Raw genomic sequence first — 14,991 nt, 5'->3', positions numbered from 1 at the left:
GAAATGCCTACAAAAAATAGTAGAGTTAGGACTATAGCTAGAAGATCCCTGTTTCGTGTCCCGGTCTGGCATCTTTCTGTGTGGAGTTCGTATGTCCTCCCTGTGCATGGAAGTGCTCTGACTTCCTCCCACAGTCCAGAAATATGCTGAGGTTAGTTGGTGATTCTAAATTGTCCATAGGTGTGAATGTGAGTGTGCCTGTCTGTCTCTATGTGTAGCCCCGTGATAGACTGGTGGCCTGTCCAGGGAGTCCAGGCAGGAAAGTAGGGAGAAGAGTGGGGGAAGACATGCAGCAAAGGGCCATAGGTGGGAACCGAACCCAGGCTGCTGCATCAGGGACTATAAACCATGTTCATGGGCCGCCCACTCAACCAGTTGAGCTATCTCAACAATTCATAACAACAATATCTTCACGATATGTGTGAAAAATCAAATTCATCTCTGACTTTACTTTTGTGTTTTTTTTTCTCTTTTTGACAAATAAATTACATTCAAAATATGAGTATAGGAAGGTGGAAAGAGTCTAACTGTATACACTGTATGTTGTTAGGATAACGAACCAGATAGTTACTGGATTATTTACAATATCATCATATTTGTATTATCAACATCATGTCAGCATTTAATTTCTTAAATGTCACAGTAATTGTCTGTACAGGCATACTGCAACACCTCCAACTCCAAATGTAAAGTGGGCATGCTGAATATTCCACTGACAGCAATAGACGAGGGGTTCAGCCTGCAGCCCTGCAGCTTTACAACATTATGTAAGGGCCAGTTGGCTCATCAGTGGCATTTGACACATGAAGCACACCTCAGAGCGGCTATGTGAACTGTAATGTCAGAAGCAGAGCTAATCAAAACCTACAAGGTTTCATCTCTGAGCACTGGAACACATAGGAGAAAACATTTAATGTCATCCACAAGACTCGGGCAGAGTGTGACCAAGCTCCCTCTGTAAATAATTTAACCTCAGAGTTATTCTTCTTTGCTCTAACATTAACATGAGTGCTGGTGCACTATAGGAGCAGACCGAACAAAATAGGACAAGGGCTCCCTGCCAAGACAGCAATTATCTGCCACCCCTCAACCTTGTCCTGCAGCCTCCCTGCTCCAGGCCGCTCACCGCTGCAGCACTCTCCACAGGAGGAAGCAGCGACTCCCTGAACCCACCGGTGGGCTTCAGTCACCTCACGAGGTATCGTGTCATTAATTAACCAGCTGAGCATGTTCTACGGCATGAATTATTTGTCAGACTTACACTTTGTCAGTAAAGGCTGTTGGAGGGGTTTTGCGAGCGGTGAGGATCACAATGATGAAGACGGCGATGAGGAAGAGAGCGAGGACGGCGCCCATCACGGCTCCGGCCACGGTGATGGAGTTGGACCTCTCGGCCTGGGACTGTTCTGAGGAGAGAGCAGAGAGAAACTTCCAGTACACAACAAACAACCAAAAAACATGGGGAAGAGCAAAAGACAAATAGCAGAGTCTGGCAGTAGATGAATCAAGGCCCATATTGTTCAGGTCCTGTGTTATTTCAAAGGTTCACAGTGCAGCCAGTCTCAGGCCTACAGCCCCAGTACAGCTTGTTCCCTCTAGAGGCAACAGTAATAGGAGTTCCAACTTGGAGATACAGAACACTTCCACAGTTTTGACATTTGCCCTGTTTGCAGGTAAAGAGTGATACAATTTAGTAGCTGTTTTTCGAGAAGAGAGTGTGCATTTCTGAAAACGCTGCAAAATGTAACATGTCAGACTTTTTTGTTCAGTGGAGCACATTTTGTTCTGAGGAGTACAAGCTGCTCTGTCATTACGCCTGCTCTGTGCTTTAGGTCTCTCCTAGTTACTAGAGGAAAGGAGAGGTGTAAAGCAACTTTGAGCCTCTTGCAATGTGCTCTATAATTAAATGTATTATTATTTTGAATAAAAGGGACCTATGAATGTAGAACTGCAGGATTTTACATATAAATGGTCTTCATTTACGTTCACAAGCCTGTCAGCTCCTGGTAAATTTCTTTGTATTTCAAAGTGTAACAGAGCTTTAAATGTGGTATCTGAGGCAACATTTCAGTGCATATTAAGGCAATGAGCAGTGACTGGGTTGACAGAGCTGAAGAGGGAGCAACCATATTGACATGGACTGAGCAGGACACAACAACTAGGAGGAGCCTTTGGTGGAAAAACCAAGGAGGTGTCCAAGAAAAGTATCTGATGTTACAGATAAAAATGGAACTTAGCATTCAGAGGAAGCCACTGCTGAAAGGGGAGGCAAAAGTTCTGCACTGCAGGTTTAAATAATTAACATATTTGCTGGTTACTAATAGAATATCTACAAATGAAGTGACCTTCTCAGAAAAGCTACATTTTATGTTAACTTGTCTGCCTGGCAACTAATGTTCTGGCTACATAAAAATCAGCAGATGGAAACAGACCTTAAACACAAACAACAACAACACATATTAGATTTAACATTGTTGTAACTGCAGCTATGAAGCAAATTTGAAATAGCCAGGCTTTCTTTGAGGTAACCAGCTCAAAAAAAACCCTAGAATCTCAAGCAGAGATGATGGGTGTAATGATGGTGGTTATCAGTATTTCCATAACGCTGGGTTTCTTCTTCAGACTCTGCGCATTTGATGCGTCATTTGACTCTTCTTCTGCACAAAATAGACCAATTATATGCCCCCTACTTCAGTCAAGAGGAGCAGGTTTGTTATAATGGAGAGCTGTGATGAACATAAATATGTACGCCACTGAAAATAATGCAGTAGAGCAAGGCTGGTAGAAAACTGTTAATCCTGTAAGTTAATGCATTTATTTGCCAGTCTGTGCATTCTCACTGCGGCCACTTATTTCTACCATGACAGTTGCATGTTTGAAATAAGTCAACGATATGCTCAAAAAGTGCATTCATGTCTTCCACCACCCCATGATGCAGGATATGTAAAAATCACTTTTTTTTTTCCTACTCTGTGTCCTATTAGCTGTGGTACCAGCAGTGTAAAACACATCGGGCAGCAAATCAGGACCAAACATAAAAACCTGTTAATGAATTATCTGCATCACCACCTGAATGCATGTAGGTTCCTGTGGCTGTTTGCGTTCAGTGGTGTTACTAACGTACAGCCCAACAGGTTTGCAAACCCCCTAAGCTGAGATTCTCTATTGATTACAGAAAAATGGTCATGAAAATAAGTAGTGGAATGGTTGCACTTCAAACAATAGATTTAAACCCCCAACTCTGAACATAATCTCCTCTGGAGCAGGTTAGCTGTGCCGCATCAGTTACCACAGTGATCTAGCAGGTTTAAACAGTGCCACCTTCATGACATTGGACACTCTGGCTTTAGGTTCAACATACCTCACTAACCCATTAATCTCGCTTTGTAGTGCATCACTTTGGTGCCTAGCCCTCCACTGTAGTGTTTAATTTGCATGTAGATTAGGATGTATGGTCACCTACGCAAAACTGGCTCCAGTTCCTGAAGCAGAGCCGATCCCATGTTCCCATCCACAGTTCAACACTGAGGATCCTGATTAGAGCGGCACTCAGTCTGGACTTCCAATCCAGTGAATGCATTTAGGGACTAGAGGGATATAAAAATGTGCTCAGCTTGACATACAGTGTGGCTATGACGTAAAGTGAGCAGCTTGCCAATGTGCCTCTTGTTATGATTTTGTTGTATAGTTTCTGTGGTAACTTTGCACACAAGTACAGAGGTGTAACTCGCTAGGGACTGGGCCAGGCCTAGATACTATCACTGAACATTCCTGTGTTTAACGACACCAGAATAAGGGGTGACTGTCCTTCTTACTTGTAAGAGTCATTTTTTTTTTGTTATATATATTTCATTGATTTAAGAGCAAAAAGACATTTTTCTCATCTGCCTCATGCATTTTGTTTTGCCAGATGAAAAAAATGCTTTATAGCTTTATTTTATGAAAAACATCTGGTTTAATGTTGTTTTCTTTCCCCTCACAAGATGGGTTGCAAAAAACACGGTCAGAGACTGAAGTTAAAATGGCTAATGGACATTACTTTACTCATGGATGCTAGTTTTAACTCCTGCAGTTACCATCTTTTCCTACACATATAAATCTGCTTTGACACTGACAAATACCTACAACTTGCACAGAATAGACCCGATAAACATGAACGAATTACAAGAAAGTTTGGAAAATTATTGGGTTATTCAGCAGATGAAGATTGAAACCACTGTTATGCATAGCCTATGCTAAATATGAAGCTAGCTAAAGCTTTTTGTGCAAATTAAATAAACAACATATAATTAATGAGCTTTACAAATGTGAGTAAATAGAATTTGTTACTGCTGGAAAAAGCCAGGCAAGTTATTCCTACCAGCATGTCTTAATGCTAAGCTAAGCAGCTGCTAGCTTTAGCTTTAAAGGACAAACAATTAGTGTGTATTTCCTCGTCTTTTTGGCAGGAGAACAAATAGATGTATTTCCGAGCTACTCTTTTGAACAATTTTAACCCTCTTGCCATTTAAATTACTGAATAAAAAGGTTTTTATAATGCATGAACACCTCAAGCACTTGCAATATTATGCTTGTTGAATGACTGTTGTTCATTTTATTGTGTCCAAATCTGTAATGGATAGCATATACGCATGCAACTTTAAGTTAAATAAGCAAGGAAATAGAACTGGTATCATATAATAGGGCTGCATTTGAGTTAAATTCAATTTGAACATTTTACATGTTTGAAAGTCAGTTTTTCACCAGTTATTCATTTTACATCATAACCTTTCTCCACCCATCCATGTCTCTACATTGTTATTCCTGGTCTTCTGTGCCAGGGTTATTATAGTGTGTGCTGAATTAGCTTTGTTAGACCATATGCTTGCATATGCTCCATTCTGTCCACTGAGGGGATTAGGATTAATCATGATTAAGATGCATTAAACTCGCAAAACAGCAAGCTTTGGCCATTCAGCAGTAATGTGTAAAACTCTGAATGTGCGACACTGGAGGACAAAAAGGTGACAGGGAAGGCAAAATGTGTAATGGTCAGTTCCACTTGATTTAGCAGTTCAAGTGGGGGAAAAAAAAAAAAATCAATGACGTGCTGAGATAAGAATTCTAAATAACAGTTCAATTATGATGCAGATTGGACAAGCTGGGATTTGCTCGCCCTGAAAGCCACTTCTTTCCCTCCCCCTTCTTTCCACTCTTCTCTATTCATGCTGTCCTCTAACAGTTAATAACCATTCGATTACCTTTGATGGCTGCTGAACTATGACAAGGGCCTCTTGAGTTGATCAAAATGCCTTTAAAAATGTAGCTCATCAAGCCCATTGCTTTAATGCCTGGTGACAGACATTTTCAGGGACTTTCACAGTGTGATAAGGTACATAAAAACTGCAATGCAAGGAGTACCTACAGTATTTATACACGAGTATAACTCCTCATCACATAACATCCTTATGAATGGTCAAAAGTGACAGCTTTGGAAGTATGTTTCTTACATGCTTTAGTGAAATATAAGATTATTTAGGACAATTGCATTGTTGTGTTTTGAGTTTTTCCTCCCATTTGAGCTCTTTGTTGTTTCAAATACCATCTATTCTGGAGGGGCTTGGATTACTGGCGTTAGTGGTGGATCAACTGTCCCCACACTGGAATCTGGCTCCAAGCTCAGTCTGTCCCTTGCAAGTCTCTCCTACTTCAGCACTTTAACACACTAACATCATCGCTGTGAAGCCAGGAGAAGTGCTCGGCGAGGTCAGAGTAGCAGACAGACTTATTATAAATTAAAGACAGCACACCTCATGGCCTGCACAGAAGTAAGGGAACAAGTGATGGCAAGACGTACCACCTCCCGCTCCCCCTCCATTCTTAAACCTCAAGGGTCACGCTATTGCCTAGACAACAGACCCCACAGGGGGCAGATGCCAGTGTAGCAGCAGTGGGTGGGGGAAGGAAGGTTATTTCAATATTTTCTGTTGATGATGGTGACAATTTGATCCCACCTCTGCCGGGGAGCTGGTATCAAAGTCTGTGCCTCACACACAGTTGTCAGAGCTTCATCCCTCTGCGCTGCCTGAGACGTTTGCTCACTCCTTTGTGTGTTGTGAAAAGTATCCTTGGAAACTGTTGTGTCGCAGGCAAAAAGCAAATCCGCTGATCTTCTACACGAGCGTCTCAAACTAATTCAAGCAACGCCGGCTGACATCATTACTGCTACTGAGCTGCTCCACCATGTATTTTCAGACTGAGCATGCCCCGTTTCAAGGTCAGAATGACAGCTGCAGTGACCATGATTAGATCTGGTGAAGGCAGAGAGGTCAGCTGAAACGAAGACTTTTAGGGGAAGTGTGTCTTGAGGACCTGGAGTGCAAGCTTAACAATGTCAAGGTCACATTGTTGTGATACGTCCTCATAGCCAGAGGAGCTCTCTGTAGTGCAGCAGGGCGTAATGGGCCATTTTCAGTTCCACTAGCTAATTCTCTCTTTCTGCTCTCGCCTTTCACAGCAGCACAGTTAACCTCTCAGCTCCACGCAGGCCCCTGCATCCCTCTCCCTCTGCTTTTCTGTGGCCAGGTAGAGCTTGTAGGAAGACAGCCTCCATCAGCAGCTCCAGATGAGCTTGTTGCCATGGGGACAGTCAATGGGCTGGAGAGTGGGGACTTCGGGCCAGTCAGAAACACTCAGCGTTTAATTTTACCAGCTGGTAGACATTGGGAGAAAGACACGGGGCGGGAGGGTGGTTGATTCACAAAGGAGAGGAGCTGTAGGGGAGAGCGAGGGCCTCTCTGTCCTGAAACAAAGCAGACTAGGACCGGTGAAGAGGAGGTGCTGGGTGTCCCCCTGACCACAGGAATACCAGTGGACAGGGACAGTTCAGTCTTGCAGGATTTAACCAAACAGCAAAGGCAGCAAATTAACACACTAAGTCATCATTCGCTACTAAAGAGCAAAAAATATAAGACAAAGTGAGAAAAAAATGAGTTTGGATTACATCATTCGTGGCGTCCCACATATCCGTACTGGTTTGGAGTGTGAGTGTGTGTGTGTGTGTGTGTGTGTGTGTGTGGAGGGGGGGTGTTACGCAGCGTTATGCGTTGGGGAGCTAGAGATGATGTCATTTATAGATGAACAAAGAAGCTGAGACTGAGCAGTCTGAGTAACGGCGAGCTCAAAAACCTCCAGAGAAAAGAACTCACAGGTGCTAAGGTGCTTTATTGAACTTAAGTATTTCAAAAAGGTTTGACAGAAAAATGCTCCACTGCTGTCACTGACATAAATATTTTTTTTCTTCCAGAAACTTACATTTTCTCCTGTATATACAAAAACAAACATAACCACAAGGTGCTTTTCAGTGACAATGTGAGACCGAAGCTAATTCTTCGGTCCTTTGAACACCAGTGACTCTATAGAAACCAAAACCCCTGACAGGTACCTGTGAAGTAGAGAAGTAACTAATTTTACATCCAAAGTCATTCAAGCTTTGTCTTTTTGTGTGTATTTTTTAATGCCTCTAGGTTTGCAAATATACTGCGTCATTTACGGTCAAGTGACGAGGGCAGAAAAGTGAATATGGCACTACGAATTCCTCCTAACACACAATATGCAGTGAAAATCAAAACAAAGACGCAACAAATGAACCTCACAGAGCAACAAAACTGGTTCCAAAAGTAAACAATAAGACATTACTTCTTCTAGGTATCTAAGGCACTAGTCGTATTTCTCAACCCAAAATCAAGGACTTTTCTCAAGGTGGGGGATATTGATAACCGATTTCTATACAAAATGTCACAGTACAAAAGAATTTCATTAATCCACGTGCAGGGCTCCAAACAGACGAGCCAAGCAAAAATAATGTATCGATTAGAGGAATTTCCTTCTTAGTGCATAGAAGCAAACACAAGGGTTCAGCCTGCCGTGGATCCTCTTGTTTTCTGCATTTGCATGAAAGTGAGCAGAAAGGCAGAATGAATAGGTGTCAGCAGCACACCAAACCCGAAAACAATACTTTTAATTAATCACTCTAAATGAGGCTATGTGGCTAACTAACTGCCAGCTGTACATTAAATTTGAACACTCCCTTTAAAGGGTTATTTCACCCAAATAACAAACATACATATTCTCACTTCAACACCCAGGTAGGTCGGACGTGTTTGCCCAGGTTTTGAGATGCCCGTCGGTACCTCCACCTCAATACAACAGAGGTGGATGGAATATTGTTTGTGATGCTTGTGACACTGAAAGCCAGTGATGAAATTTAACAGCAAAATATCTTTGCAGAAATAGCGTCCTTGGTGCTTTACATAATCCACACTGTAAATGCTTTTCATTTAAACTATGTCCTACCAAAGAAATGGTGCAAATGAAAACTTTTGATAGCATGTTTCGGATTTTATAAAAGGTGTTAAATATTTCAATGCTTTCAGCACCACAAATAAAACTCTTTTTCACCTCTATGATAGTGTTGACAGTAAAACTCTCAGAGATGGAAAATGGTTACACTAGAGGAAAATGTTCTGTTTTGACAAGCAAGAAGATGAATTGTTTCAGTAACAAACATTCAGGTGGTTATTGAGATGTGCACCTTTTGTCTATGGAGATAAATTACTTCTACTGTACTGCACAGCATTCGAAACAACATAAATTGCCGTTAGGGGTCATATTCTCGTGGCTCATTATCAAATCTCATGATGACAACTGTGGCCTATTCACTGCACAAAATTCACACCCTGACAAATAATTAGTGAGGGTTCATAACAACATAACAACTAATTCCCAATTTGTCAACTGTTACTGTAATATTAATGCATTTTTTCATTTCTATTTCAGGCTACAAGACCCTGTATACAACAGTGATACGTTAATCATTAATATAAGCTAAGGTTCAGTTGTTATCTAGTCAGTAATACTTATGTGAGACGCTGCCATCATCATATTTATACATACAAGTTTCAACAAATATTTGGCATCTGGCAGCAAATATTGTATAGGTGACCATACTACTAAAGTTGGCATGTATTCACAACTAGTGGACATGAAAGAAATTGTTGGATCTCCTCCCTGCAGTCTGGTATACAGGTACATGTGCCAAAACAACTCAGACTTTACCTGTATACAAAAACTGATCTTTGTCTTTGAATCCATAATAGCTTTGTCTATGTTAGATTCCTGAACTACTGGGGCTCCACCGCCCAATGACACCGACATATAAAACACTTTGTCCTCAGTTCACTCACAGTACTTGGTTTGTCCTGCAACATTTGAGAGTCCTGATTGGCAATAAAATGTGACTGGTTACGATTTAATTATAAATCCAGCCTGAATTTAAGAAAAATTAAAAAGGAATGGTGTATTATTTTATAGCTACTTGACTTAATGAGTGCAACAAAATACTGTCTGTCTCTTCCCTGTGCTGTGGATGAGAAGCCGAGTCAAAAGTGCGGTGATAACACGTCCATCACGATAAACGGATTTGTCTACATAATGTATATCTTATTGTGTTAGTACTAATAAATGTTACAATGTAAAAGAACTAGGGAATGTGAAAGCATGCAGTTGCAAACTCCATTGATGGATAAGGAACAGTAAGTCTATTAATGCCTCAACCGTGACACAGTCAAGTCTTGTTTCTACAGATTACTTAGACTGTTGAAATTAGACCATCAGTGGCTGAGTGTGGTAGAGTGTACTGGCAGCATTCTTGAATGATTTCTTTGTGCAACTAAATACTTTGTGACTAGGAGGCCAGCGTACAGTGGCTGCCATACAGTAGCCTGCTTTGAACAAAGCCCCTGCTGAAAGCACTCCTGAATTCCCAAGAGCTCTGGTTTGGTGCCAAGGTTCAAATTCTCAAACAGATTCATTATCATCGGACGGACAACATCATAATGTGTAAATATGTGGCTAACTGAGAAGGATCGCCAAACTGAAACACTTCCCATAAATCAGCAAATCACACAAATGCTAACAAGGTTATACTGAAAAAAATATTATTATTTCCCCTTATATCAACTTGGACAATTTTGTGGCAGTTTTGCATACTAAGGCTTGACCTGTACGACAAACCAGGTTTGTTGTTACAGCGTATAGGTGGACCGTTATGCAGGCCTCCTGCTTGTTCTCTCGTCATAACTCCCTTTTGGGGATATAAAACAAGCTGAGAAAATGCAGGTGAAATGCTCTTAAGGTTCACACATCGCCAGGACATTCAGTGGTCAAGTCCTCAAGCTCACAATTCTTCCATTGTGATTTACATAAGCGTAGAGAAAACAAATGCTCTAATCATTTAGTTTCTATCAAAGTTCTGCAAAAGACATTGCAATATATTTTATGACCATCAGTGTGGCGTGGTCATCAGTCAAGAAGGGACCAGATTTGTCAGGGGGATAAATTCTCTTTTAGATAAATTTCTCTGCTATGGCTCCGCTGTGTCTTACTGAGTTTTGGGAAAAGGACCATTTAAAGTTCATGGATTTACCTCCAGTCGTGAATTCAGTACCATTCTTGAATATCAGCTAATCACACTGAGAGGTCAGAGGTCTTTTAAACTCATGTGTGTGAGAAGTATCAACACATACAAATACAAATAAGCTAATGTCACCAAAAATTCAGATTTTGTAGAAACAAATGAAAAAAAAACGTTCTTCTATATAAACCACGTGTGGTCTTAAAGCCCCCAGGGCTTCCACTCAAAAGAAATTAGTAATGCTAACTAAACTGTGGCAGTCCATGTAGTAAGGCAGAGACAACACATACATTACATCTTTTGTTAGTCTCTACACACACAAAGTAGTGGCATGCCCAATTCTGTAGACATGGATGTTGACTGTCAAACTGGCTGTACAGTCCATAGTCTGTCCACATCAAAAACAGAAATATTATATCTCAAGTGTCAACCAGGACACTTGAAAAAAACAAACAAGGGAACTAGAGAATAGAGATTAGTAGACGTGTATGTGCGTACAGAAGTAAGGTGTTTCTTCCAAACTTAATTAACAAAACCTTTACATTTTTGTTCCTGCAGAGCCAGGTAGCTTGTCAAACATACCACTCCCTACGTGAAATGACTGAGCCATCGGTGTGTGACACATAATCACCCTCGGGACCGCTATCGTAGCAGTCATCTGACAGGTAGGGGGAGCCGTTTCCCCGTAGTTTGGGTGAATGAGGGTATCTGGCACATCGGGCTTGCTGTGGAGTAGAATATTGTGCGTGTTCGTGATGGTGATTCTGCTGATGGTTGTGGCGATTGCTCTCCCTCATTGCCCTAGTGTAGCCATTAACAGGATACTCCTCTCCGTTATAGTTGCCATGGTGACGGCGGTCACGCTCTTGTTTGAGCTGGCGGTCGCCCCACTCCTCTCGGTCGTGGTCCCGATGGTTAAAGCTGCTGCCAGCTTTGGTAGGATGGAGTTCATGCTGCGTGGGGGCCTTTTGAAGATCACTGGGGCCCAGGTACTCCTTGGTGTAGTAGTTCCCATGAAACGTTTGCTGTTTCCGTAGGTAACAGACGCCAACCAGAGACAACAGCAGTAGCAGGAACAAGGCCCCTCCCACGGCCCCACCCACTATGGAACCAAGATTACTTTCAGGTAGGGCTTCAAGTGTGGGGGAGCTCAGAAGGACAAGGCCTTTATCATCCACAAAGGTGGAGGGGGAAGAGCCAGTTAGGACAGGAGCGGTAATGGTGGAAGGCATGGTGGGAGGATCTAATGGAGGGAAGGAGGGTGAGAGGGGAGTAGAGGGTGAAAAGGGAGAGATGAACAGACAGAGAAGCAGAGAATGTCAATGCCAACTACATCAGCATTTTACTAAGAAGGGATAGGTTGACATATAACATTAACTAATCTATGGCATACATGCTCACAGCAGCCATTTCTTTGTAGCTTCTGTGTGCAGCCTTCGAATGTTACACAGAGATTAGTAAATAAAACCTAAATATCTAGTGTTTGGCACAATGGGCTAACACAACTGACACATTAGATGATGGACAAATGAGTAAGCTTGTCTCCAGTAGGGTCTGAGCAGGGCTTCAGAAAAGTAAAGAGCACAGTTTCTTTACAAGAAACAGCACTATATACCTGACAAGTTCAAACTATCAAAAGCAGTGTAGCGGTGAAATTTTTTCCTCCAAGATAAAAGCCACTCATGACAGTACTTACTGATCTGACACAGCTCAACCGAGAACTCACTAACCCTCTAAATGCTTTACCTCACTTTATATGTATTTTTTCCACTTTGGTCAAAGAAGGCAATGTTGTCTTAAATTCAGAAATCTCATAAGCTAACAAAAATCTTTGAAGTGTTCATGTTTCTGTTCTTTGATCAGAGTGAATAGCCGACTAATCTAAAATGTCATGCTTTTGAATGAGTGATGGCAGAAAATTATAGAGATCCTTGTTTTATTTAAATCTTTACAAATATTTTATATACTGTTGCTCTGCTTTAAAAATTTGCCCTCCGTGTTCATAAAATTGTGTTTCAGTAAAGTTTCAGTGTTTATGCTTTTACTGTCAGTTTCATTTGTATTTCATGAACACACTTGAAAAACAAATTCTGTATATCTTGGAAATTTTGAGGCTAATCAAGAACAAACCAAACACGACTGAAGAAATCAGAGAGTATCTTGTACACAAGTATTAAGACATTAGGGACTTCAAAAACATGTCTCAGTATTTAACTGAAATTGTTTTTATTTTCCTCCATGCCACAGGCTGTACTTTGTAGCTGGAATTCTAATCATATGCACATTAAAGTAATACTCAAAGTAAAATGGAACTGAGGTAATGTATGCCAATACTTCGATAAAGGCCTGAACATATGGATAAGCTGGTTATATCTCCAGATAATTACAAATGAGGTGAAACAAAGTAAAAAGCATTTGTTAATGTTGATGTCGAGTCATAATATAATTCTACATGCAGAGAGAAACATTACTCAATGACAGGACATGAAGAGAAACACTAAATGGTGTCAGGGTGTCTCTTAACTTCCAGACTATGTTGAGGTAGTCATTTTTAAAATCGGTATGACCAGATTATTTCATATATATCCTAGGTTTTATTGCGTGAGAATGTGTGTTTAAGACCCTAGTTTGCATGTATATTTTTCACTATGCCACGAATAAAGCAGTAAACTTGAAATGAACCGGATTAGTGGTTATACCCACCAACAGACCATCCAAAGGCTATAATCCTAAGAAGCTAGAGTAATGGAAAGAATCTGAGGCTAAAAGCTTTAATGGTGCTGCTAAATTGCTCTGCCACTTTAACCTCAGTGCCAGGCCAGATGTGAGGCAAAGATTCACATCTGAGAGATCAGAAACATGAACCCGGAGGTCTGTAGTCTCTAAGTATATAAATTGTACTACTCCATGTGGAGGCAGTGCACTCAAGTGAACACACCCACAGCAACACATACAATGAAGGGCACATCAACATGCGTGAGCTTGTGCACGCCCATACAGGTCCTCTCAAAGGAAAATGAAATGATAAATAATAAATAAGAGTTGAAAAGAACTAGTTAATGTTTTATGAATCTGGGACATCATCTCACAGTCAGGCTGCAGGCTTTTGCCTCTTACTGCATGACACATGCAGAAATAAAAGAAACAGAAAGAAGAAGACGAAAGAGATGAAAAAGAAAATCACATCATAATCAGAGTTTCATTCAGGAAGAGAGCTTCCAAAGGCAAGACAGATCTTGTGAAACCACAGGAAAACACTCATCATACACAAAGGAGAAACATGACATACTTAGATGCCAAGCCAGCAGGACAGAGCAGAGGCAGTGCACTGTGGGCTGAAGAGGGCCTAACTATTTGCAGCTGTTTGGCCCAGGAACTCCCCTTTTGAACATCTGGAGAATTAATGTTAATCAAGACTAATCAGCATGCAATTATGGCTGAAGCTAATATCAGTGGTAACACACTTTACCATGGGTGATTGCTTGATAGACTGTCAGTACGTACAGAATGGTGGAGAGTGATACAGTGTCACATTTCAGCTTGAAGGACAATGTCACAGGCAGTGATACCCTCTATGACGCGCATGCACGCACAGTGCTTCCTAAGGGAAGAGAAGGCAATAGGAGTCAGCTGTGTTCCGGTGTGTATACTCCGCTCACCTTGTATGAGAATGCGCACATCCCGACTGCGGAGGTTGATGTCATTGGCAACCTCACACCTGTAAACTCCAGAGTCATTCCGATGAAGCGGACGCAGGAAGAGCAAAGTGCTGTTTATTATTTCCACCCCTTCTGGCATCTCGCTGTCCAATCTGGGATAATAAAAGGGACACAAGCATTTAGACAAACAGATAACTGAAACAAACTCAAACTCTACGCTAATATTTTAAGATTTTGGATGAAAAAAAGACTGTAAAAACGTATTTTAAGCTTTACAGAACTGACATTCCAGGCCACAACTGGGCCACAATATGGGGAATATCACTAACTTCAAAGTACAAATTGTGCATCTTACCTAAATACACTGGGACATAATTTACCACTGTTCTTTTAGCATTTGGACTGAGTCTGCCTTAACTCAAGGGAAAGAGGTGATGTCTCACAGACATAAATATATACCTGATCCATCTGAAGTGATGAGCCGGTGGGTTTGCATTGGCTTTGCACGTCATTTGAACATTCTCACGTCCCACATACCAGTCTCCATCATACCCCACAACTGAAATATCAGGAGCAACTACAGTGAGAGAGAGAGGGAAAAAAAAACAAAGACAGCTAATTGAGATATGACAACAAACTGGAATACTAAGGTAAATTTTTGAAATATATTTCCAGTGCAATAATGTATTGACAATTCTTGTAGAGACTATGTGCTCTACAAGTACAGGCTGTTATTTCATAGAAAAATAAGTGCTCTATTTCCCTTGTGCCATACATTGAATATGCAGAAAATACTTTGAAGTTGTCATCTGTTAAAAGCAGTAAGCCAGACAAAAGATAAATGCATGTGTCACTTTACCCCTTTCCTATGTCTGCTTG

At 41.2% G+C, this 14,991-nt stretch overlaps 1 protein-coding gene across 2 annotated transcripts in view; it reads right to left on the bottom strand.

Annotated features, from left to right (window-relative positions):
- Positions 1–14,991, bottom strand: part of nectin3b (nectin cell adhesion molecule 3b) — a 29,589-nt gene that overhangs the window by 4,999 nt on the left and 9,599 nt on the right. Inside the window, exons 4-6 of one of the 2 annotated variants that reach the window (XM_035955876.2) lie at positions 14,572–14,689; positions 14,113–14,264; positions 1,262–1,406 (exon numbers count right to left, since the gene is read on the bottom strand). In XM_035955876.2, coding sequence (XP_035811769.2) covers positions 1,262–1,406; positions 14,113–14,264; positions 14,572–14,689 — 415 coding nt within the window. Of the gene's footprint in view, positions 1–1,261; positions 1,407–7,183; positions 11,697–14,112; positions 14,265–14,571; positions 14,690–14,991 lie in introns of those variants that run through there. The other variant, XM_023287375.3, reaches the window with a different exon arrangement.

This window comes from Amphiprion ocellaris, chromosome 14 (genome assembly GCF_022539595.1).
Source record: "Amphiprion ocellaris isolate individual 3 ecotype Okinawa chromosome 14, ASM2253959v1, whole genome shotgun sequence".
Classification (NCBI taxonomy): Eukaryota; Metazoa; Chordata; class Actinopteri; family Pomacentridae; genus Amphiprion; species Amphiprion ocellaris.
Note: the sequence above shows the minus strand (reverse complement) of the source record. Positions and strands in the feature narration are given on the sequence as shown.